The sequence below is a fragment of the Oreochromis aureus genome, linkage group 3 (genome assembly GCF_013358895.1).
Source record: "Oreochromis aureus strain Israel breed Guangdong linkage group 3, ZZ_aureus, whole genome shotgun sequence".
In the NCBI taxonomy this organism is placed as follows: Eukaryota; Metazoa; Chordata; class Actinopteri; order Cichliformes; family Cichlidae; genus Oreochromis; species Oreochromis aureus.
In genome coordinates, this window is record NC_052944.1 from 43,043,691 (window position 1) to 43,070,427 (window position 26,737).

Below are 26,737 nucleotides of genomic sequence, written 5' to 3' on the forward strand. Positions count from 1 at the left end.
TGGCTGTATGCGTGCAGCAACCGTGTGTGAAAAGTGGTCAATAAAGAGATGCTGAAAAGCATGTCCATGCAAACATCGTCGGGTCTGTCGTGATATGTTTACAATGAGACTTCTGGTACCTAACCTCTGCTCACAGCAGCTGTATCCCAATTCAGGGTCTGCAGCCTTAGGCTGCATTTTAAGGCCGATTATGTCACAGCGGCGCGCCGAAGGCTGTCCCAATTCAAAGGCTGCTCGAAATGCGACCGTCATTTCCCTGAATTTTAAGGCTGTGGCGGTGTAGACTTCGTGGCCCAACATATCCCACAATTCATAGCGCGGCAGTCACTGTGGATAATTTTGCAGCAGACGGCAGAAGCGTGGCGGCCGAAGAGTAAACTGTTCAACGTAAGTACTGAATATGATGTCACTTATTTATGTGCAAATGTTTAATAATGAGGAACATTAAAACATTACTGTTGGCCACATGTCGGCAAAGTTATTTGCCATTAGTGATGTTTGTACTTTCAGCGTTTACTTGGTTTTAAAGCCTTTAAAATATAATAATACAATAGTTGACCTTAATCTTACAGAGAATGTGATGATTTTATGGATAATTAAAGTCAGTCATATATCCACAAACACAACAAGCTGAAAGTCAGTGATGCTGCTCGGTTTGCAGTCCTGAATATGACGGCACAAGCAGGATTCACTGCACTGTTAATGTTAGCTATGTTATATTGCTGCCTCTGTTCGGTGGTGTCGAGCCAAACGGACTTTAACGTGTGTTTGAACGAGCTGACGGTTCACTCGTTAAGCTGAAAGAAAGATGCTTTAATCACAGGAGTCACACATGTGTCCACTGGACCATCTGGGAACTCTTCTTGTTTAGCACTCGTAATAACACAAACACTAAATCCTCCTTCTCTTGTGCTGTTTTGTAGCAGTGTGTACACCTGAGACTGTCACCTGTCTGTCTGTCCTGCACTCTCTCTCTGTTTCTTTCTCTCTGATTGTGGAATAAAAGTATGAACATGTATTTATAAGTTACACTTGTGTTTGAATCCTGCAGCTTATCACACATTTGATTTCCATGTGTGACAACTGCAAGTGTCCAGAGTGAGGACAGACTGAGGGACCCACTGCTGCACATCATCTGTGAGGCTTTGCACCCCTGATGATCCACCAGGACAAACTCAGCAGTGTGTGAGGAAGAGGAGGAGGAAGAGCCAGCAGCAGCTGACAGATGGCGAGAATAGACAGACTGTTCCTGTTTGTGAAGGACTGCTAGGAAAGTTTAACATAACTAATTTCACTCACATGTGCTGTACTAGTGTACCTGCACATGTGATGTGACAATAGAAGTGATTTGATTTGAGAGTTCAAACTCACTGCTGTAATAACTTACGATGATTAATATAATAACTATAATATTGGCCATATCATATTTACACTGACTTTAGTCTCATGAGCAACATTGGCTAATTGTTATTTACTAGCTAATCTTAAATGACTGTTCAGTACAGAACTGAAGGCCAACAATCATGTTTTACAGTCCTGTGGTCTCAGCCTCAGATACGTATTAAATCACACAAAGCTCGTGTAGAAACAAACACACGAACAAAATATGTTCTCCTTCATTTCTGTCAAACAAAGCTGTATGAAACGTTTCCAGCGGTTGGTGTTATGGTTGCTAGGCAACCTGGGCAGCGCGACGGAGGCTAGACCGTCCCATTTCACGAGCCTCGCACTTCCGGCCTTAGCAGTCTTTGAGTACGCGGCCCTTGAGGATCGTTGAGGCTGCGTACTTTAAGGCTGCAGACCCTGAATTGGGATACAGCCAGCGTCTGCAAATCGGGGCCTTCATCTTTACGCAGGACTGTAAGCTGTCATCTGTGAGGCGGGAGCGGTGTTTGTTTTTAACATAGTTCACGGTGGAGAACAGCTGCTGACATAATGTGGATCCGAAGATCCATAATTGGCCTACCTGGGGTTGAAAGTCTCGATAAATTCACGGCGTTTCGGCGGGTACACCGGCTTCCGCGAGTGTGACGCTTATTTTGAAAAAAATAATAAGATATAATTTTATTTTTATATTTCAAAATCACAATAATCTTCAAATATAGAACTACAAGTTAAAAAAAAAAGAACTAAACACAAATAAAATGCACTTCAGCGAAATACTTCTTCTATTTTCCCAAACCACCCGGAGCCGCAAAATAAGGACTAAAGAGCCGCATGCAGCTCCGGAGCCGCAGGTTGCCGACCCCTGACCCAGAGTCTAGCTTTTTTTTAAAAAAATGTATATAGCGCATTAGAGCGAAGGACCCACTGGATCCAAGGGAAGAAATCCTTGTGGGAAAAAATGAAAGGGAGAGCCTGAACGGGAGTGCCATACTTTAAACTTGTGTTCGGGGGTTTTGTAGATCAGTGCGGTTTAAATCTTTTACAATTAAATTCAAAACAAATATATATAATGAAAGCAATCTTTAAAAAACGAAGGTGTTAGATTACTGAAAAAAAAAAAAAAAAAAAAAAAAACTTAAAACCCGAGATACAAAAAAGATTTTCAATAATCTCATGCATTATCACAGTTTCATGCAAACTGAACTTTAAAAATAAGAAGAACAACATTTTTTTCCAGGGATTTAATTATGTAATACCTCCTTAAAAATCTTTCTGTCTGTTATAAAAATTATTCACTTTGTGTTCACTTCCCTCTGATGGTCAAGAAAATATCATTACACTTTGAAAACAGATAACATCAGCTGTTTTCAATAAATGTCACTGAGAAAGTCCCACTGAACATGAATCAACAACACTCACTGAAACCTGCAACAACAGACAGAAAACAAGTGACACAAATTCACCTCCATGTTTGTGTCATTTTCTCTGGTGTTCAGTCCAAAGTTCCTCCTTGTCTTACTAATGTAGAAGAGCATGAGGAAACCAGCCATCAGCAAAACACCATCCAAGGACGCACGCACAACCAGAAGCCAGGAGGAGTCAGGACCATGTGTAGAGACTCCTGCAGTGACACTTTCACTCTGTGTTGCTGTTTGTGGTGTGGAAGTAGGTGGGTTTGAATCTGTGAACAATAAACACAAAGCATATGATTATTAAATCAACAATGATAAAGGCAAATGCACCCTAATTTAAATCATGTCATCATACAGGTAAATACAAACATTTATGACGAACTAAATGCAGCATTAACATGAAGCTTAAGTTCAGTAAGAAAGACCTACAATCACTCAGCTGCCTGCTTTCTTGGGTGTTCGACTGCTTTCCTGTTCTTTACATCACTACTACTTTTTCAGATAGACCACAAAGTCATGTTCAGTCTCAGACTCATTAGATCAGCTGATGGATAAACGAATACTCTTTTACACATTAACCCAACACTATCGCTATAAATAGTAACACAATCACTAGTGCCCGGTGATTTTTACCCGATATAATATAACCAATAAAAAGTAATCAAATATATCAAAATATGACAACACATGACAAATTAGAGTGGTCTTCTTTTACTTTCAACTGTGCCATGTCTAACAAAATGAAAAAAACCCCTCCTAAAACAAAATAATGACTCTGGAAAGCTGGTCTTTGGTCCACCCATTCCTGGGAAATTTGAGACTTCCCTGGTGAAGGCACAGGCTCCCCGACACGCAAACAGCTGCAGGAGAGAGAAATCATGTAAATGTATTTTCCCGGGTGTAAATCACCCGGCGATAGTGTTCTAGGGTTAAACGAGAAAATCTCATATAAAGCACACTTTGGTAGATGATGTCCCTAAATTTTAGCTCTGCCATTAAAATTTGTAAAAATGTAAACAAACATACTTTGAGATTTTAAATCATTTAATATATATTTATTTTTATGATAACACATGCATTATAAGAAAATATGATTGTGAAACCTACTACACGTGACAGTCTCTTAAGTTTTTTAAAGCATTATAAGAAATACGGTTTGCATTTGTGGATTAACAGAGGAATAAATTTACCAGCATGAAAAGAAATTAATAATCCGAGATTGGTCATCCAGACTTCCACAAAAAAAACATGGACATCTTAAAGGAAAAAGCTTTCTTTTTTTTGTCAAACCCTCTATCTCATTTTAGAAACTTCTGAAAAGGTCCAATGATCTCTCAGCCAGTGTAACAGCTAATCTCTGGCAGTAACAACAATCTCACCTCAAAATCAACAGAAGTTTCATGTTATTATTTTATGTTGTTCTGATTTTCTTTACTTTACTTTCTGAGTTTTGATCGTTTACTATTAGTATTATTAGTAGTAGTAGTATTTTAAGGCACATGGAATATGTTACATGGAAAAAGTGTTTACTATTTTGAAAAGAAACTTACCATCAGTAACAAGAACATTTAAACTGCTGTATGAATCTGGAGACAGAGGGTTTCCATAACCACAGATGTACCATCCTGTGTCTGACTTGATCAACTGTGTGATGGTTGCATACAGTCCAGGTGTAGAGCCTGGACTGTATTCAGTGCTGTATCTTCCACTCTCAGCTTTGTTATTAGTTGTGTCAATGAGGATCTCCCCTTCATTCTTACACTCATTCTTACAAAAAAACTGCCTCAGTCCAAACGCAGTATTGGAACATACCAATGTGATGTTTTCTCTCTCAGTTTGTGTGCGATAACAACCAACCATTTTAACCAGATCTGTGAAACAGAAGAACATTAGTAAGTCCGAACGGAATCTGTAAGCTGTTATATTATGATTATATTTCCTGGATAAACACAGTTTTCATTTCATATTAAATCAGTCCAGTCAGAAAAACACATTCTTACCTGATCCCCTCAGAATCAACACGTTTGTTGTAAAATGATTATTATGTCATATTTACAATTAAAAAAAAATTAATCCAATTAGATATTGATATTTTCATATAGGAATTGATCCTGAAACATGAAACACTGGTATTGGAAGATATTTCAGGATCGCTCCTCAAGCCACAACCTCTCAGTCAATGAGTGCGATGGTAGACATCGGTGAGGAGGAGAGTGTGTCGCAAAAACACATAAATATGACTGGCTGCAGTTTAAAGAAGAAGCAGATACTAAGTAAGAGAAGAAACCGCATCAGCCTATCCAAGCTGAGGCTTTTGATTTTTCTCAACATGTAATGAGGATGTACTGCTAGTGAGTTTGGATCTGTTTCTGTTCTGTGGATTTTTTGCAGTGTTTTTGTTTTTGTGTTGAATTAAAATCAAAAGTTTGATTAAAATATTAAACAAAGGTAAGAATGCCTGCTTTTGTAACAGAACAAATACACAAAATTAGGCAATTATAAGGCTTCTCAAAAAACACTAAATGTAAAACACACAAATGATTCATATTTGACAAGTAAGGCTAAAATATGTGGCTGAACATTATTACTCTTAGAAATAATAATCTTAGAAATTAGTCAGGAGAACAACTGAGATAATTCATCCACAATACGAGGTTAGTCATTAATATACTGCTGCATGGGCTGGGCTGTAGAGACATCGTAAGGTTTTTAAAACTGATCTTTAAAATGAACAGTGGTAATAAAAACAGAGAGAGGCCGACAGTGATCACTGACTTTTTTTAGGTGCTTGTTCAGATTAAATAGAACAAGATAGAAAGCAGTAAAACATGTTAAAAACACACAACAGCCTTAATAAACGCAGAGTACTTTGGACCCGGAATCAGGGTTCATGCGTCATCACTTAAAGACCGGATTATAGCAGGTTAAAGTTGCTTGTATTAATTTATTAATTTATTCCTCTACCTGATTGACCAGTTTACATCTGGGATAGAGTGTGAAAAACTAAGATGGTTTCCACAAAACAGAGAGTAAATGTGTGGGAGGATGGGAGCAGACAGGTGTGGGTGTTTAAAATGTAGCAACACTGGAACTTTATGCAGGAAATGCAGGAGCAGCACTTACAGGCTGTTTGTCACCAAGAACCTTTGTTCAACCAATAAAACTGTTTCCACTATGATCTGGCGACAAGCTAAAGTGATTTCCTCGTCTCCTTTTCAGTCTGTGGGTGAGCATCAGAGCTGAATACACGGAGTAACCTGTAACGTTTAAACATATGCAGTTTGAAGCTTCAGAGCTCTAATGTGCAACTGTGAAGATAGAAATAAACAACAGTAGGTCTGTGGAGACGCCACCAAACTGTTTCCACTCTGTGCACTTGCGACGATCAAGCGTGACTCTGTCGCACTTATCTATAAATGTGATCTAACCACAGTGTCAGAAGAACACATGGATGAGTCTTTGTTTGAGTCTGATCAGTTTATTTCATGTCAGGTATTTTACATTTACTCCATTAAGTTTAAGTTATGTAAGTGCAGTCATGATTGATCAGTATCATGTGTATGGATGATAACCATAAAGAGAGTGATGTTCTGCTGAGTGTCAGAGTTGCATGTCTTTGCTATTTTGTTTTCCTGTTTCTCAAAGATATGATTTTCAGATATTGTTCACCTGCTTCAGATAGTTGTTAGGCCCATTTATGTTCTTTCAATTTTTTTTATAACACATTGCATGCCATCGTGAAATACAACAAGTTTTTGGTTTGATTTTCATTACTATTGGACAAAACACACAAAAAACATTCCTCTGAAAATGGTCAGGTACAAGGACTGGATTGAAAACATTTCAGTGACAATGTTCAACAAAAGTTTTTGAAAGTTCTTTACAAGAAATACAAGAAAGTCTGTTTCCTGGGAAACAAAACATGTAGACATGCAGGGTGGTTTTTAAATACAACCGTTCAGCTGTAATCTGAAAGGAGAAAATGGTGACACAGCACTTTACTTAGACTGATTTGGGTGATGTGCAAGAGCATTTTAGACATTCACTGCACATTTAATTATGTTGCATGATGGCATTTAATTACTGCAGTAAGAGTCACATTTAGATGAACAACAACGAAAACAGTTTGGTAAAACTGTTGGTTCCAGATTAAGATCTGAAACCTTTTTACATTTGACAGCAAAACAACTTTATTTACAAACTAAAGCAGTGAAAAGATGAGAGGGTAACAAGATAGCAATTTGCTGAAGACATCCAACTTTTTGGCCTGCAGAATTAAACAAAGAAACTAAACACAAGTTAACATCCAACTTTGTTCTGTTTGTTCTGACCATTTTTATGAAGCAAAGGAGTTTCATATCAAAGAGTTATGTTGTTTTATCTAAACGAGGCAGAAACTCCTCCTTCAATGTTTATTTATAGACTTCTTTTTCTACACATTTTGTATACAGACACTGTTCAGGCTCCAATCTGACTTATAATTATAGAAATGAGTTCAAACCAAAATCAACTGAATGATTTTGTTTTCATTCACTTTGATTTGTTCACTCAGGACACACATTTATTTATAAGTTAATATTTTTATAATATGAACACACAACAAAGGACTTTTTTGCCTCCTGGTGGACAAACTCTGTAACTACAACACTGTTTTTGACCTTTGACCTCATGTGTTGATGACTCCTCACCTCTGTCTCCTCTCACAGGGAGAAGATGATCTGCAGGATCCTGCTGCTCATCATCCTCACCTCATGTGTCTGTGGTTAGTTTACAGCTTCACTTTATGAACTCCAAATAAAGCTCAACAACAGATTTGTTCCAGTTCTCAGTGTGTGTAGAATATATATATATATACTGGAGGTGCTGGGTATACAAGTCTGGCCTAAGTCTTCGGTCAGAAAGACTGCAGCAGTCCAAGAGTTTAGTTCACTGTCTTTAATTAAGCTTCACAGAAGAACTGGTTACAGCAGGGCTTGCCAGGATAAATCCAACTGTGCTGCAGCCAGATATGAACTTATAACTGTAGCAGATGCAGTATAGGTGATTATAAGCATGGTTTTCTGGAAACAGAAACAGGTAATACTATAATTAGCAGGGTTAAAAATAACTAAGTAACAATCAGAACATATCATCTACTCAGGCACAGCAATATTTTACAATGTCCACAAGGGGTCACCGTAAGACCACAAGTTGGCTAAATAGCACATATATTCCCAGTTGCTAGTACTAAGGCAAGAATGTGGCAAGCTAGCAACAGCTAAACTAAGCAATAAACAACAGAGAAATCCTTTAACCACGGGATGTAATCATTGGAGGAGATTCTGGCCACTGATATGAACTTAGTGCAAATTAACTAAATAATTAAATAAACCTACTAACGTGATATCAGGGTACCGAGGCATAACTTTAGATTTAAACATGCACAAACAACTATGACTATTATCATACCAGTTAACAAAGGTGAACTTACAGATACATTAACGCATACGGAATCACACAAACTGCATTACAACTCCCATGCTCCGTCGCTGAGCCTCTCGTCTCTTACTCCCACTCTCCCTCTGCATGATGCGCACATGATCAATGATGCGCTCATTTGGGTGCGCTTGATTCTTGCCTCTAACCATCCTGAGGCTGAGTCAGCAGGGAATTTGCACAGTGTGTCTGCTCCTCTCTTTCCCTCTCTGTCTCCTCAACAGGATCATTTGTAGTCAATGTGACACAGACCTGCTATCAGGCAGAGGAGAACCACAACATCACACTGGAGTGGACGTTCACCACCAAACCTGACAGATCCTCCAAAACTCTTTTTATTTTTATCTACTGTAAACTGATAACTGAGGCTAAACTCTCCGTGCTGTATCATGTATTTGCTCTGTGTTTTATTTGACTCTATTTCTACTTCCTGTTGCTTTGAATTTTTGGGGTGATTGTGGCTCAAGAGTTGGCAGGTCGTCTTGTAATTGGAAGGTTGCCGGTTCAAGCCCCGGTTTGGACAGTCTCGGTCGTTGTGTCCTTGGGCAAGACACTTCACCCGTTGCCTACTGGTGGTGGTCAGAGAGCCCGGTAGCGCCAGTGTCCGGCAGCCTCGCCTTTGTAAGTGCGCCCCAGGGCACCTGTGGCTACAATGTAGCTTGTCATCACCAGTGTGTGTGAATGGGTGCATGACTGAATGTAGTGTAAAGCCCTTTGGGGTCCTTAGGGACTAAATAAAGCGCTATACAAATACAGGCCATTTTTGTGTTCTTTATTTTTATGTCACCTTTATTAAAAACATCTTTGAGAAAATTTAAAAGCATTTAAAGGCAGATCCATCCATATTACTGGTATTTTTTTAAATATGCATTGTGTTATTTAAAGAATGAATTCACTACTGTACTTGTTACATTGTTTTTGCATTGCTTGGTAATGTGACCTGATTCACGTAGTAATTACCAGTTATAATATAAACCTTATGTCAAGCATAGTGTAACATGAACAGAAGAGCTGATAATTGCAGGCCGATGGCAGGTTTGTACAGATCCAAAACTTAAAGGTACAAAGGAAACTGAAAACCAAACTCCTGAAACATACAGCCTCCATGTGATGTTTTACTTGATGTGGTTTCAAGACATTTTTTTCCAAGGTCAACATTGACCTTGAACAATAAACACAAAACAAATCAATACTAAATCAATAGCGATACAGACAAATGCAGTAATATGAGAATCATATTATCATTCGGGCAAATATAAACATTTATTAAACACAAAAGGCAGCATTAACATGAATCTTAAGCTTGAGATCAATAAGAAAGTTCTGTAATTACTCAATTCAAGGAAACATCACATTATTTAGAATTTTAAAAAAAAATATTTAATTTTGTATCTTCTAACAACAGCCAGTAGTTTTAAATATATCAGAAGTAATCACATACATTTGTAAATCGTACATTAGACAAAAATATATGAATTAAAAACAAATGTGTACAACCTCTTCCAGTTAAAGTTACATTTGGGGAACAATAGTTACAAAGAAAGTAAAAACTTCACTGGTAAACAAAGACAAGGTTCTTTGTCATCATAACATTGAATCAGTTTTACTTGTTAACTTTTAATATACAGCTACTGAAGTTACAATAGTACACCAACAATACAGAAACAGAGTGAAGCAAATAATATGGGAGGTGATCATAAAATTACAGAAATATGCTCAAAAGTATCAAAATGAAATGATTGTGGAAAAGAAGATAAGCTTGTACATCGACCAAATTTAAAACAGGTAAAGTTAATATTATTAGATTTTGGTCTTTATTAATGCAGAGCAGCTTTGGTCCTGGTCCTTTTGGACTCTTTATGTTTGGACGTTTGATCCAAGTTTTCATACCCGGGAGATAACTGATAATAAGACAAACAACATAACAACATGAGATGCATAACAGAGTTTAAACAACCTCGTGCAAAAAATGGAAATAAAAAATTAAAAAACACATATTTATTTCCAGAGAAGCAAATAACATGGATGTAACATTATAAATATCATAAGAAGTTCAACAGATTTGCTTCAGAGCAGCTTAGATGTACTGCAGTGTCAGGAAACAGGACTAAAGGTGCTTTCACACTTTTAGATATGACATCCCTGATGATGTTGTGAAATAACCTCAGAATGGACAGTAAAATCTGATGTATACTGTTATACCTACATAATTACAGTGGCTTGCAAAAGTATTCGGCCCCCTTGAACTTTTCCACATTTTGTCACATTACAGCCACAAACATGAATCAATTTTATTGGAATTCCACGTGAAAGACCAATACAAAGTGGTGTACACGTGAGAAGTGGAACGAAAATCATACATGATTCCAAACATTTTTTTACAAATAAATAACTGAAAAGTGGAGTGTGAGTAATTATTCAGCCCCCTGAGTCAATACTTTGTAGAACCACCTTTTGCTGCAATTACAGCTGCCAGTCTTTTAGGGTATGTCTCTACCAGCTTTGCACATCTAGAGACTGAAATTCTTGCCATCATGTCAGGTTTTCATTCCCGTCAGTAACACTTTCAGTCCGCGAGTAAAACGTAGTTCTATTAATCTGCGCTTGAACCGGAACCGAATGTAAGTCCCAAAAAACTGAATTGTAGAACTGAAACTGAATGGTGAGAAGTGAGTTTGAAATTATTCGAGAGCTAAATTTTTAAAGGATAAAATACGGTTTCAAAGCAAATGAATTCATTTTCAAAATATAAAATTCTATTTCAATTTAGTGATGATCATTTTCAAACCAATAAATTGAATTTCAAATTAGGCTAATTCATATTCAGTTTTTAAAAGCATTTATTCAAGTTACAATTCAGATTCAATCCGAGCAATTCAAATTCAAATTTAACTCATTCAAATTCAGTTTCTGATGGCACAGATTTCTGCCCATACTCAAAAGAAATTTCCTGTGTTTGGAAACTATTTTGTGCAACTTTTTTGCATGTACAGTTTTGAGGGATATGCCTCCAAAATTTCTTTAACTAGAAATATGTTGTGTTGTTTTCTTTTTGTGTTTTTTTAATTGAGTTTATTGCACTTTTTTTTTTTTTATTATTTGTGTAGTTACTATGGACTTGATGCACACATATTATTAAAATTTGGGATATAATGGTTGCATTTATGTAGCAACTTGAAATGCTCCCAAAAATGGCTCTACAGCATGTTAAAAAAATTTTAAAAAAAGATAAAGATAAGCTCTGGTGGAATTGGCTCTATGGTGCGCCTTAAAGGGTTAGTTTACATGTCAAATCTTAACATGACATGATGACAACAGAAATGCAAGTTTAAAAGATCATATGAACATGTAAGGACATCACCCACCCCCCAGCCCCCTGTCACGTTTGCTCGGTCATGTTCTTGTTAACTAAACGGAATATTTTAGGGATCCAAATGTTTAGAGAAAAAGAGCTTTATTGTTCTTTCCTGTCGTTTGTCAGTAATGTTCTTTGCTACACCCATTTAGTTAAATTCACAGAAACATGGCCTTCAGTAAGTAGAGCTCTCATTTTGTTTGCTTGCTTGGTTGGTTTTAATTTTTATTTCTACTGTTATTTCCATATTAGTAAAAAGCTTCTTTTTTTTTTTTCTCCACCAAACATGTGATTTGTAGGCCCTGTTCCATCTTCAGAGAACATTCCTCCAGCAACTTCACAATGATCTCTGTGTGTGTCTGTGTTTTTTAAGTTGCTGTTGTGGTGTTAATTTTTATTTTAAAACATTTTTTTAGCATAATCTCTGCAAGGTGAAACATTGAAAGGCCTGCGCAAAACTGAAATTTTTCAAGAGCTGAACCTTTTCCTAAATGGTAAGTCAAATAATCCAGTGTGATATTTGATACACTAAGGCCTTGAACTAAAGTTGAGTTTGATTTACAGTAGTGATTTCCGACAATGACAAAGAAAATCTGTTGCACGGCAAACAGAGGAAGAGAAGACGCAGCAAGCAAAAAACTTTTAAATATATTTTTTATAACGGGCAGTTGATGACTGTGCAGGCAAGTACACCTGTCAGTGTGAGCCATCTTATTCCAGTTCCTGTCTTTGAAGCACATAGTTGCGGTGAAACATTTCCCACAGTGCCATCGTGTCTTAGACAGAATGATTCACCCGAGGCTCAAGAAATTACTGATGCAAAAATCATAGAAGTGTATGACACAGTATGAATTATTTTGCTACTGGTGAGCTTGTGTTTATTCAACAACAAAAAACAAACAGCAAAAAATCACATCACAAATTGTAACAAATCCAGGCTTAATGAGCAACTGCAGAGAAAAATTGAAGAAATTAAGACTATAGTTATTTACCTAAGAGATCAACCAATTATTTCAGAACTTCTATTACAACTGGTTCAATCAGTAGACTCTTGTCGTGTTGGAGACAGACAGCAAATTTAATGATAGGTTTTGAATGCAAACCATAAATTTATAATTAAAAAAAGTCTTCAGAACCACCAAATAAAATACAGTGATGGGTCTGGTCAACCTGCTAATAACCTTTCAGAGAGAAGTCCACAGAATGGATATAGATATATTTAAGGCAAGAAGGAGCAAAACTGGCAGCAAGATTAGATGACCACTGCAGATGGTTTTCATCTACATATTTTTGGAGGCCTTACCCTGCAGCCCAGTGTAACTATGATGTTTCTTTTGCTGGTTGTATTAAAGCTGATGGAAATGGTCCGTATAGTTGTTTGAATATTGCTGCTACATATACTGTGTTGCTGCAAATTGTCATTCTGCTGCTGACACTGGTGCTGCTGCTGCTGGTGGTGGTGGTGGTGGTGCTGCTGGTTGTGGTGGTGCTGCCGGTGGTGTGCTGGTGCTGCTGCTGCCCATTCTGGTGCTGGTGGTGTGGTGGTGGTGGTGCTGCCGCTGCTGCCAGTGCCGCTGGTTGTGGTGGTGGTGGTGCTGCTTACTTACTAGTTGAACTCATTTTTTTAAAGAAATTTTATTGTTGGTGTTTGAGATAAACATTTTGTGTTCTTGCTAAATGTTTTTACTAAAATGAAAATAAATATGAAATTTATGTTCTCATGTATTATCTTTTATTATCATTGTTACATAAATCAAAGTTGTTTTCAAAACATACAGAAATAGGTTTTATTTTGTTAACAAAATGACAAACCATATAGCATTATAACAAACAAGATCAGCACATATATATTAATTAGTCTCAACTTGATATTACTTTTTATGTATGATATAGAAAAAAAACACAATGTTGTGTGCAGAAGTTACGCTGAACGTGTCTCCCTGAATACGAAATGATGGTGTAGTTTTTTTAATGTTCTTTTTTTTGTGCAAACATGACAGTAGGTGATATGCTAACCTTTTTTAATAAACAAGCTTGCTGACATTATCTTAATGCGGTCATGAAAGAAAATTCATCTTTCAACCACACAAATTTTAGACCCCAGTCAACACCATTAAGCAAAAGTTTTTCTTGAAAAAACAAATCGCTATCAAATCACTACACTCGCTACTAAATCTAAAATTCTTGGCCTTGCTTAAACATTTGATTATAATTATATGGATATGTGTACGATGATTGAGTTATAAGTTTGTCTCAGAGTTATATCAATCTGATACAAAAGCGTGATAATTTATGAAGCCAACATTTGTGTTGCGGAGTATAGCATGGTGGAAAAGGATGGAGAGAATCCCACACTAAACTTTTTGGTTGGCATTACTTTAGTTTTTTTTTTTTTTTTTGTATTAATTGCATACTTTGGTGTTTCTTTGTGTTTGGTGTGAGGTGTGGGCCACACCCATGTGGGAGTGGAGATTCTACTAGCTGCCAGCTATTTGGAGTTGAGTACAGGGAGCAGCTGATTGGGGAGGACTGGAACCCTTCTCTATAAAGGGGAGAGGAAACAGGAAGGGGGGTTGTTGGGGTTTTTTTTTTTTTTAGTAGGACACTGAAGGGAAGCCTCGGAGACTCCAGGATGAAGTGTGCACATTTTAAAGGAAAAGATTTTTAACCTGGCCTGGTTTTGCTTTTAAAATAATCTGAGGATGTTGGAGTGAGGACTCATTTTAATTGGGATTTGTGTGGATCTGCCGGGAGGAAAAACACTGGATTGGAGACTCTCTGTACCCATGAAAAGGAAACTGGACAAGTTGTAGGGAAGTTTCAGCTCGAAAGTGGAAGCCCCGGGATTTGATGTGGAGACCCAACCTCGATTGACGCCTGGCCTGAAAAGGCTAACAACCCTGACCATGGTGGCTTTGGGCCTTGGATTCCTGGCCAGAGTTGTCTTCAGCCAGTAGTTTGACTCTGAGCAAAAAAATAAATCTTGTGTACCCCATTGCAGTATGTCTGTGATGGTTCTTTACTGGTCAATATTAGAGCTACTACTTTCTTGTATGGAGGCCGTTTTGGGCCTTACGTAACATTTGCATCACTAGTCAAATGCGTCCCATCTGCATTTGCAGTTCTGACACGTGTATACATGTAAAAGTCATTCAGATTCAAATAATCTTCACTGCTTGAAGAGATAAAAACTTCGTGGCCCGTGTCGTGGAATTTTCTGTGTATAAAAAAGAAGTCTCCAGCATGGTCAGAGCTGTGGTCAAGCTACTTATTACTGCATGGACACAGGACAGCCAACACACATCAAGCATAACAGTTCAGTCATGCCAGCTCTGCCCTTGGGACATCTCAGCTCGTCTTTTATCCCCCCCCCCACGCAACTCTTTTAGTTTATATCATTATTTGTTACATTTCAAGAGTTCATTTCTATAAGTATATCTATGTCATAGATTTAGAAATGTGAAATATTTCCCATATTACCTGCTATTGATGTTTAAAAATGTGCAAAAAGAAATAAATGTTTAAATGAAAATGCAGTTCATTCTGTAAATGACTCCTGAAAAATAGATACCAGCAATTTGTCGCTGCTGTGTGTGTCTTTAAAAATGTATTACAGCACCAGCTTCATTGCACTCCCCTTATTATTACACCCACCAGTGCAATACTCAAACATATCAGTAGATGGCACAAGCTGCTCAGAGGGAACCTAAAACATGTCAGAGAGAAGTCCTGCAGGATAAATCGTGATGTTGAGCTGAACACGAGCGTCAGTTTTCTGCTTCTCTGATTGGACGGTTGGAGTAATCTCATGTTTGTTCCCGATGCTTCACTTTTGTTCTTGTTTTTAATCCAGTCTGAACTTTGAACTACATGATGGCAACTCTGATAGCTGGAACATATGATGAGACATGATGGTCCAACTCAGGTTTCAAGATGCTGCTTGCAGGACACAAATAATCAGTGGAGACAGATTCTGAGTTCAATGAAAGAAATAAATGTCCTGATGCTTAAACTTAAAACAAATGAAAACCTAGCACCCTGACAGCTGGATAACACAGAAAACACTCGCATTACAGAGACGTTTATAAAGAGTAGCCATGACACACACAACTTCTATTTTAGGGGGAACTGAGAAACAGATTACAAAACTCCTCGAAACAACATTAACCCCAACACTCTGTGCATGATCAGACACCAAAGGCCTTCAGCTTTGTTATGAAGTCTTCATTAATTCTCCTGCAAATAAATTATTTTCTCGAATTAAACTAGTTAGTCTGCTCCTCTCTCTCACTCTGTCTCATCCAGCATCACCTCCTTAAACATTTAAAGTTCACATGACACATCTGTGGTTCTTCAAAGGTGGAGAACAATGCCCAAAAAGCAGATTCAGTCAGATTAGGAGTTAGAAGTAAAAGGAGGAAATGAATTTTCTCTGAAAACAGACCACTGACTTCTCAGTGTGTGTGTGTCTAGAGAGCTCATAAAGAAAATGTGGCAAAAAATCAGACTTTTCAGTCTAATTCATCTTTATTATTTATTTATTTTTAATGGTGGAGAGAGTTAGTCAGCATAACTTTGCAAGGCTGTACAAACAAGTACAGCAAAGGAAAATGAGATGTTTGAATGTCTCATCTGAAACGTTGTCCTTGTTTTACAGAAGTTTTATTGAATCTGTTATTTCTTCCTGTATTGCTGTTTGGTTTTGTAACATAACTCTGAAGAACAAGAATCAGTTAGGACTTTTGGTAAAAACTGCCAGAAAAATCTCAGGGCATTGGTAAGATGGACTTTTGGTCATTTATAACAAACATGTGCTGTGGAAAGCTCATTCTATTGTTAATTGTTTTAATCATCCACTTCACAGTGAGTTTGATTTGTTGCCCTCTGGCCGTCATTTCAGAGTACCTTTGAGGAAGACCAAAAGTCTGTCCAAAAGTCACAGTTTGGTTTGATTTAAATGTCTTTGCTTACAGTCAAGGGCCACCAGTGAAGCATCAGACAGGAGATTTCTCCAACTGTGTTCAGCTTGACATCACGATTCATCCTGAAGGACTTCTGACCAGTTTTTATGTTGCACTGTAGCTTTAGCTGTTACACACGGAGGAGCTTTAATGTTTCTACTGTTCAGCTAAAACTGTGCTCCAGTGTAGTCATAGTTTATATCATTATTTGTTATATATTTATAGAAATGAACTCTAAGACTCCAGGTTTCCTTTATCCCCACCGCATCTCATCTCCTTAATGGCAAATAACGGTCTTATGGGTTTTTATTATTGTTTTGTTTACTTGTATTGTTGCCCTTGCTGCTAAAAGATTTTCCGCTTGTGGGACAAAGTATTGAATTGAACTGAACTGAACTGAATAATCCACATTCAAATTATTTTACAACACTGACTTATCTCCATTTATCAGTAGAAGGCTGTCCCAGTATACAGTAAGTGTTAGTAAACTGAAGTCATTGTACAGTGAGATTGAAAAGCTGAGAGAGATGAGCAGGAAACACTTACTTCACTCTGCTTATTTCTCCTGTCATCAGTCAATCAGTTTGGGAAGTTTTTCCTTCATGAAAAGGAAAAATTTACATTACGTGTAAAATGCTGTGGGTTCAGGGGGCAGTGCCAGGGAGGCTGGCAGGGCAGCTGGGACCAATCTGGTGATTATGCTCTCCCTGTTTTAGCAGGTTGTTGGAGCCTGAGGGGCGAGCAGAGGAATACTTGAGCTGTAGAGAGTCGGGCTGAAAAGACTGCCACTGAGTGGCTGTGCACTATTTTAACAAATAAACACAATCACATGCTGAGAAACATGACACAGACCTCCTCCGGGAGACCTCCAGGAGAACCACAACATCACACTAGAGTGGATGTTCACCACCAAACCTGACAGATCCAACAAAACTAATATTATCTACTGTTACAAGATAGCTGAGGATATAGATTTCATTCTGTATCGTGCTCATGATGCAACCACTAAATCTCTTTCCAACATTTGTTGCTTTATAGCTTGTCATAAACACTTTGTCCTGTATCGTGTTCATGAAGGTGTTGAGGTGTGAGAGTCTCAGAATGAAAAGTTGTCAGGACGAGTCCAGAGTGACAAAGACGCCCTCAGAGAAGGACGAATCAGACTTCAACTGTCCAGACTCTCTGTCAACACAGATTATGGAAGATGTCGACTCAACGTCAGTTGAGTGGGTGTCTCAGAGTATGTGATGTGGTGCACTTTTAAACATAGGAAAGTTGTTTCAGTTGTTTCATAGGATTATTTCTGAGTTAATGTTTTGTAGATCGTTGCATGGATGATTTTTCCTGTCAATGTCCAAATTAACAACAAATACTTACAAACTGATTTCAGCACCTTCATTACCAATGCAACTTATACTGATGTGTTGTTAGTGTAATTGTTTTTAATGAATGTGAGAGACTCAGATGTTTGTGTCTCTGCAGCAGTGAGGGATTGTCCTGAACCTGAGAGAAAACCTGAGACATCAAACACAGAGAGACGAGGAAGGATCGGCCTCTACTGTGGACTGACAGCAGCTCTGCTGCTTCTCTGCTGCTTTTCATTCATTTACTGTCGGAATAGAAAACAGGATTTCTACTCATCTAATAATAGATGTCAGAAAATGTCATCAATCAGCGGAAACAGTTTGATCAACATTATAAATGATACTGTTGGAGTTCACTTTAATAACATGATGGACAGAATAATGAGACATGATCCACAAAATCATGAACTTCATGGAAGTCTGTTCATTCAAAAGGAAACTTTATCAAACTGTCACTTTTCATTCAAAAGATGAAATTTGCTCCATGTTCACTTTACTGATGACAATCATGTCAACCTCACAGACAGTTCTGTGTGAGGATCAGTTTTTTTAATCTTATTGTACACTAGACTGGAGTTAGCCGCTTTGGTAAATTTGACCCCTTAAGCAACTATTTTTGCACTCAGTGCAGTGGTAGAGTTGGAGCAGTTTGTGTCCAGGTGTCTAAAAAAACTACGCCGTCCGAGACAATATTGAACGCCTGTGTCCAACTTGTTTCTCTACTGTCCCATTCCAACAAAAAACAACACACAGCACTGTCACATGATATTAAACAGAAGCTGTAGATTTAGCTGTGCAGAGTGAGCAGTTATAATTAGAGCTGGGTATTGTCACTAATTTCTCCAACTGATTCAATTCTGATTCAAAAGGTCCCGATTTGATTTGATTTGTTTTGATTTGATTTGATTCGATTCATTGGACATGTAGAGCCCCAGGGCTTTTGAGGTTCCTGCTGGAAAATGACATGCTCAAAGTGAATTGACTGTATCTCTCCAATTACAACCTCAGTGTTATCTACCTAGGTATAAAAACAAAGCTGACATTTGTGAGATTTCTTCAGAGGTGCAGCTATCGCAGCAGATGTCTTTGTGTCAAAGTAACTGACGATAAAACACAGAAAAATATGCTCCAGGTAGATCAAAAATGGGAGAAAACCATGAATCAACACATGAACGTTACCTTTAAAAAAACTGATGCTGCTAAAGTGAAGCAGAGCAAAGTTACAGAGGTTTTATCAAAGACATAGCTAAGAGTTTTGCAATTTAAATTCATAAAAGTTGAAATTTCTTCGGTATTGAATAGCCGAGATTAGCCTTTCTTATCGGAGGTCATTTTTGGGGGAAAAAAACAGCAGTCGACAACACTGTACACAACGGTACAAAGGTGTGTTATAACAGAGCAAGTAAGGCAGAAATTATCACCATGAATTCTTGACAGGAAACTGGTTTGACGCATACTGAGAGCTTGTTGTGTGCAGAGAGCGAATGACGAATTTGTATAATGTAACAAAATGTCAAGTCCTCAAATTTGTAATATTTTGTAATATACTGGATTATTTCGTTTTTAATTGTTCATTACTTTACTTTCCCTGGGATTAATAAAGTATTATGATTCAGCCAAGGAATAAACTGCTTTACATCTTATTTTCACCACAGTATACAATCACCATCACATTGTTTTTTTATCATTTGACTTAGATGTTGATGAAGATGTTGTTGCTGTTTACATAACACAATCAGAGGACTGAAAACCAGGAAGTTCAGTCAGACTGCCCCCAGTGATCATCATAAAATAAGACAATAAGATGGTGAGCTATCAACAACTTTAATCATGTGCTGACCTTTTTTTTTTCTTGCTTTCAAAAAGACCAGTATGTTTATATCCCTTCTCTGCTTGTACAGTTCAGGGTTGTGAAGTGGAGGGAGCCTATCCCAGCTCAGAACAAGAAGCATCGTTTTGTGTCCTGTGTTACTGATGATGAGAAAAGTATAAATGTAAGGTTGACGGATGTCTAATGTTGTACACTAGTTAGATTTTAGACTGAATTAAAATGATGTGGGATATAGCGTGCTTACATTGTGTAGGCTGGAGAAACTGTGTGACCACAGAAAAAGGAAATAAATAAAGTGAACTGCAGTCAACTTCCTGGTGCTTCATTAGCATTGTTCAGATTAGTGCAGTCTTTCACAGACTGTGAATAGCTGAACTCATCTATAAATGTTTAATCAAAGTTTGACTGTTTTACTCTTAAAAATTAAGTAAAAAGTAATTGTGGTGCTAAAACAAAATTCAGTGAATATGCTTTAATTAATTTTGTCCTGAATCATATTTCTTCTGTAGTGTTAGTGAAATACTGTGAAATGTGACCAAATTGTCCTTGATTCATTTGGATAGTTGAATGAAGAGTTTGTGAATCCTGACTGTGATGTATTTTTAGTGTTTATTTTTGCTCAGCAGTTTCAGGGGTATCTGAGGAGCTTTGTATAAATTTTGTACAATTATATCAGACAATCATCAGTGTAAAAGGCGACTGATAGAAATTTAGAACTTTTTGAAATCATTGAAACATAAAGAAAATACATCAGTAAAGACAAAACTCACAAGGATATGGTAACTTCAAAGCATAACTATAAAATGTTATTAATCTCACTTGAAAAACCTCTCCTCCCTGCTGATTTGAAACATACCAAGTTAAAACTATTGGGAAAAGAATAATTAACAACTTGTTTGACCCGTGTTACTGTTTTATCTCATTTAGTCAGATTAAAAAAAAAAAAAAAAAATCCTCCATCTTACCACGTTTCTCAAACATTGGTCACATTGACTACCTTTGAAATAAAACCTAACCCAACTGATTCCACTCTGCAAGGAAATCCACATCAAGTAAACAGTGCCAAAACATTGTAACATGCTTACATTGTTTAGGTTCAAGGAACTGTGTAACCACAGAAAACTGAAATGAATTACAGAATGAGTATTACAGAGAAGTACTCTTTTCATTTCAGGAATATAATTTTCGAGCAGGAACCTCAGAAAATCCATTGGGGTTTAACTGATTAAGGAAACTGCAGTCAACTTCCTGGTGCTTCATTAGCATTGTTCACGTTGTCAAACAGCTAAAAAAGAGCAGTGTGTTAACTGTAGACCCAAGTATCTGTATAATGTGATGATCCTACCAGTATTGGAAAACATACTTGAATAGCCATGTTGTATTTTTATGAAAGCTGCTTAACAGCCTCCATGTTGCTTGTTACTGTAGAAAGTAGTTGTCACTGTTAATGCTAGTTAATACAGTCATGGGAAAATAAAGTAGACACTCTTTGTCTCTCTGACCTTAACTGAACCCAGTGAGGCCTGCAGGCACTTAGATGTTGTCCTGGGTTCTTCTGTAAACTCCTGGCTGAGTCATAGCTGCGCTCTAGGAGTAATTTTGGTAGGCCGGCAACTCTTGGGAAGTTCCAGCACTGTTCCAGATTTTCTACTTAAGTGGATGATGGCTGTCATTGAGCCTTAGAAACCCTTTCAGAGTGATAGATGTCACTAACCTTGTTTCTCAGTTGATTCTTTAGATTATGACATGATGTGCTGAGGTTTTGAGATATTTATACTGCTTCACTTTGTCAAACAGATTCTGTTTCACTAGCTGGGCCCACATCCTCATGTTAGGTTTGACAGCATTTTAGTAGGTAAAGGTGAATGCTTGGACATGAATTGAGCTGCGGTTTGGGGAAGGCCTCTAAGGGGACTGGCGGTGGCTCCCGGGCCTTGCAGATCTCCATGCACTAAATAGAAGTGAAGAAGTTAAAGTATTGAAAACAAGGAGGGAGGCAGGGTGGGGCACATACATGAGAATGAACAGCTTGCAGAACTGGGAGAAACTATATAGATGAGAAAGGTGGGTGTTTGGATGGATTAATGGATTTCAGCAGGTCTGGCAGTGATGAGGCCTGGGTGTGACATTGAAACTGAAGCTTTTTCTTAATAAATTCAATATAATTTAAAAACTGCACTTTTTTCTTACTAGGGTTATTTTTTTAAAGTGTATGTTTTTAATGATATGAAACATCTAAATGTGACAAATATGCAAGAGAAGAAATGAGTAAGGGGTAAATACTGTTTCACATAACTCTATTACACCATATCATTTTTCAGATGCTACTCATTATTAAAGAGAGGAGGCTTTCTCATGCAACCTTTCCAAAAAAGCCATGCATGTTCCATCTTTTTTTACTGTCTGAGCCTATCAATTGATCCAGAATTTCTTCCACAGTTAGCATTGGTGACTCATCAGGGCCTGATGCATGGAAGTAAGTGAAAAGCTAATTTGTAAAGCAAAATCCCAAGACTTTTGCCTTGCAAATGAAGCCAATTCTTGGGCTTTTGGCTTCATTTGCTTATCTCTATCTTTCTTTGAAATTATTTCTCTAGTCCCAGGTGGCGTTGTCCTTCGACACCTGTTCAGAATCATCTCATCATGCCCTTCCTGATAATCTCTAATTCTGCTGACATCTGTTTATGTTAATTCCAGAAATGAACCAGTAACACCACAGTGACTACATCCATCTTTAATGTACAGTCTTTGATCTAAACACATGTTTGTTGTTCCACTTAATAAAGTAAATACATTTTATTTTAATAACTATAAGAAGAAACCTGTCTAATCTCGGAGGAAAATGGGAGTCCATAAAGTTCTAAGGGGTAGGGACAGAGTAGACACATCAACATTTATTATGATCGAAGTGAGTAAAACACTTTTAAGTCAGTTCTTTAATCTTAAACTACATCTCAAATTTTATACATTGATCTGTTATCTAAGTAAAGTCATTATCTGCATATTAGCTGCACATTAATACATGTTACCTCATGAATCAGTTATCTTTTACAAATAATCTAAGAAATGGAAAATCAGACACATCTGATTTTCTTCTGATGTGTCTGATTCTGGAGATGATTCAATCTGAAAACTCTAAATGACTTTAGACATTGCAATTTATTTGATATTTTACAGAAATATATTTTAAAAGTTTTAGTTCAAAATTTGCAAAGTATTGTCTACATGATACAAATAAAGTCACTTTGATGTATTTTTTTAAATTGCAGAATGACTTACAGAGAACAGGAATGTTTATTTCCAAGAGGCTGTATCACATCACGAGCTGTGAGCTCTGTGATTGGCTGTTTGTGTGTTAGAGCTCACCTGCTGCTGCACTTTCTGTCAGTTCACTCACAGACTCACAGACTCACAGTTTAACTCTATGCATCAGTGAGAGCTGCTGATGAAGATGAAGGAGTTGCTCCTCTTCCTCTCCTGTGTGCTCTGTGGCTCTGCTGATGGTGAGTTTTTCTCATTGAACTGACAGACAGTCAGCTGCTTATTGATCAGCTTATCAGCATTTAATTCCATTAATGTGTTTCAGCTCTACATACAGACATTCATGTCGTTGGCTGTTCATACATTCATGGAGGGGTCATGTTTGGACTGGATCGTGAAGAACTCTGGTACGCAGACTTTGAGAAACAGGTGGATGTTTATCCTCAGCCACCTTTTATTCAACTCATCAGCTTCGGAGATGGAGCTTATGAAACAGCTGTGTCTAATTTATATGGCTGCAGACAGTTACTGCAGCTTAGTCGGACGGGTATGAAGGACTACCCTCTACAACGTGGTAAACACATACCGGCACACACAAACTAATAACAACACTCAATACAAGCTACATTAATCAACTGAAGTTTTAAATTTAAATTTACTTTGATGTAAATTTTGTCATCAGTGTCATATGATTAATGAGGTTAGGTTATAAATTATGTGGCGTGTGGTGGGTTTCATTAATCAGAATCAGAATACTTTATTCATCCCAGAAAAAATGATATGGTCACACTTTCTCCAAGACAGCAAGAACAGTAGCAGACTAAACTAAGTTAAATAATACAACATATTACAAAGTAACCAAATGGAACAAATAGCTATAGTACATAAAAATAGCTCAAGTATAAATATCCCAGTATATTAAACAAATTATATATTTGGCTGACATAGGGGTGTCCCTCTTATCATACTGTATGTTCCATACTTTCCCAGTACAAACCATTACTAACTCACAAACCTCTACATTTATTTGTTTTGAAGATTTTCTTTAACACTTTCAAGTCCCAAAAGTTCAAGATTTTCAGTTCAGGTTTAGAGCAGGAGCTTCTATATGGGTCCCACTGACCTTTTCACTGCCATGTGGCTTTTTGGAATCTTATCACATGTATACATTCTCATTGAAGTTTCTTCATTTAAAACTCTGTTGTGTTTCCATGGTGACAGAACTGACAGGCTAATTGAAGGAGTAATTTATCTCAGAATAAGACAAGAGATATTCTACTCTGCGGACCATCATTGAACTGACTTGTGTTTGTGTACAGATGCTCCCTCACGTGTGATGATCTACACCAGAGACGAGGTGGAGCTCACAGTCAAAAACACTCTGATCTGTCATGTGACTGGTTTCTATCCTGCTCCTGTCAAAGTCTCCTGGACCAAAAACGGACGGATTACGACTGGAGGATCTAGCATCAACAATCCCTATCCCAACAAAAATGGAACCTTCACCCAGATTGCCAGACTGAAGTTCATCCCACAGCAGGGAGACGTCTACAGCTGTACAGTGGAACATCTGGGTCTGACCAAACCACTGATTAAGACCTATAGTGAGAAAAGCTTTTATCTAAACCAATGAGACAGACTTTAATACAGAGACAATAGTGCATAATTATGAAGGTTCATGTCTTCGTGTTTCTGTCTGCAGATTTCACAAAGCCTTGGCCCAGTATTAACCTGAACAGCTGACTTTAGTTAATCAGCTGACAGTTTTCAGCAGATGTTTCTGGTTCACATTATTGAGCTGTAATTAATCAGGTCACAGTCTGAAGGATTTCTGTGTTGTGTGTCTGTTTCTGCCTCCAGATGTGGAGACGTCCGGGATGCCTGAGACGCTTAAGCCCAGTTTTGGACCTGCAGTGTTCTGTGGACTCGGTGTGATTATCGGCGTGCTCGGTGCTGCAGGTGGAACCTTCTTCATCCTCAAAGCAAACAAATGGATCTGATTGGCTGGGGTTGATGATGTCATCAGTGCTTGTGTAGACAATGTCATTTAAGGCTGCTGCTCTGCTCTCTGATCTTCATTCATGTGAACCTGGCTGTGTTTACATGGAGCCTTAAGTTCACTTTATTTTCACACTGTTAAGCAGATTCAGTTTAAAATGTCAGTAGCATAAAAATGACAAGTAATATTAACCAATCAGAAAGCTATCCCAAAGTGACTTCATAATCAGTCTGAAACAATCCATCTGTGTTTTTAAGTGTTCTTAAACTCAGTTTTATCTGTTCACTATCTTTGCCTTCAGTTCCATCTATATGATTCAGAAAGATGTAAATAAACCTGAATTTGAAATAAATCCTCACCTGTAAACATGAGTCAGTATTTTTGTTTTGTTATGTTTCATGAATCATCAGTATCACCTGAATGATACATGTGTGATCTGCTGGATGAGTACAGCCTAAAAGACCAAACTATTTGTTTAGTTAAGAGTAATATGCAGCAATAAATAACACTTCTAGCAAAGAGAAACCTTATATTATACACTTAGATTTAAGATTTATTGATGTTAGATCTCAGCTGCCTCACTCACTGTCCAGAAGTGTTATGTGTTTCACTACTGCATTGCAATGTGGGATATCTAATAGTCACCTGGAAGCAGTAGCGGTTTTTGATACGGGCGACACGGGCGGTTGCCCGGGGCGGCATCGTAAAAAAAAAAAATGCCAGCGCATATTGGGAATGGCATAGGCACCGATCGGTTTTCTATCGCCCATTTGCTGGGAGTAAGGGCGCCCTCCGTTTGCGAGGTGCCTGCTGCTTGCGGCACAGGGAGAAGAGGGCGGGGATGCGGGGGATTCTCTGGCTGGCTGGAGCAGCATCTAATAACCAACTTGCAAAATAAAACAAAATAAAAACAAAACAACAAACACGAAAACACCAGACATTATGATGCAGACTTATAAATTGCACCGATGTTTTTTCGAAATTCTATACGCGAAAAGTGAGCGTGAGAGCCCTCGGTGCGCCTGCTCGCTGCTGAAGTCAAAGTAAACTTTATTGTCATCTCCGCTACATACAGTCCAGTATATAGAGAGAGGAGACGACGAGGCTCCAGTTACAACAGTGCAAGTAAACAAACAATAAATATAAGAAGAGTAAGAAAATAAATATACACTTTAGGACTCGGGGTAAAGGGATCAATAACAATTTAAAATTTATAATTTACAGTTTGATGATTTAAAGTCTCACACACAACTCGTCAAAAGGAAAGGGGGGCCGGCTGCTTCCAAGTAGAGCAGATTTCATTCATAATGTTGTAAATCCAAGCCCATTATGTATTCATATGAATCCTGGGTTGTGCGAAATCCCAGAAATACACCTTAGACAAAGTGAATCTGTGAACTAAGGTGTAGGTCTGTTAGGTTATGTTGTGGTGATCCTCGGGTTGGGGGATGGGTGTTCATACTGGAGTGGAAAATTAAAACCAATGGAAGATGGACAAGAAAAGTTCAAAGCCATCAAAAAAGAGAAAAGAAGAGGAGGAGAAACGAGCAAAAGATACAGGTAAGCAGATGTGTCATTGGATAATGGCAGGTCATCCTGAAACAATCAGAATCAGAATCAGAATACTTTATTAATCCCTAAGGAAATTATGTGGGTTACAGTTGCTCCAAGAAGAAATGGTAAAAATGGTAAC

The 26,737-nt window shown here is 37.8% G+C and overlaps 2 protein-coding genes across 2 annotated transcripts in view; one reads left to right on the forward strand and one right to left on the reverse strand.

Moving 5' to 3' along the window:
• LOC116333427 overlaps positions 1–26,737 on the reverse strand; it is a 493,334-nt gene that overhangs the window by 304,029 nt on the left and 162,568 nt on the right. The window lies entirely within an intron of this gene.
• Positions 23,179–25,415, forward strand: LOC116312634 (RLA class II histocompatibility antigen, DP alpha-1 chain-like). The gene is made up of 4 exons (XM_031730088.2): positions 23,179–23,287; positions 23,371–23,619; positions 24,365–24,649; positions 24,906–25,415. The coding sequence occupies exons 1-4, from the start codon at positions 23,230–23,232 to the stop codon at positions 25,043–25,045; spliced, it is 732 nt and encodes a 243-aa protein (XP_031585948.2). The 5' UTR covers positions 23,179–23,229; the 3' UTR covers positions 25,046–25,415.

What these genes read in the sequence shown, in the direction of transcription:
- LOC116312634 (XM_031730088.2), top strand. Translation starts at nt 23,230, where the DNA reads ATGAAGATGAAGGAGTTGCTCCTCTTCCTCTCCTGTGTGCTCTGTGGC. An exon ending in GCTCTGTGGCTCTGCTGATG is followed by an intron (nt 23,288 to 23,370) that starts GTGAGTTTTTCT and finishes AATGTGTTTCAG; the next exon opens with CTCTACATACAGACATTCAT. An exon ending in ACCACTGATTAAGACCTATA is followed by an intron (nt 24,650 to 24,905) that starts GTGAGAAAAGCT and finishes TTCTGCCTCCAG; the next exon opens with ATGTGGAGACGTCCGGGATG.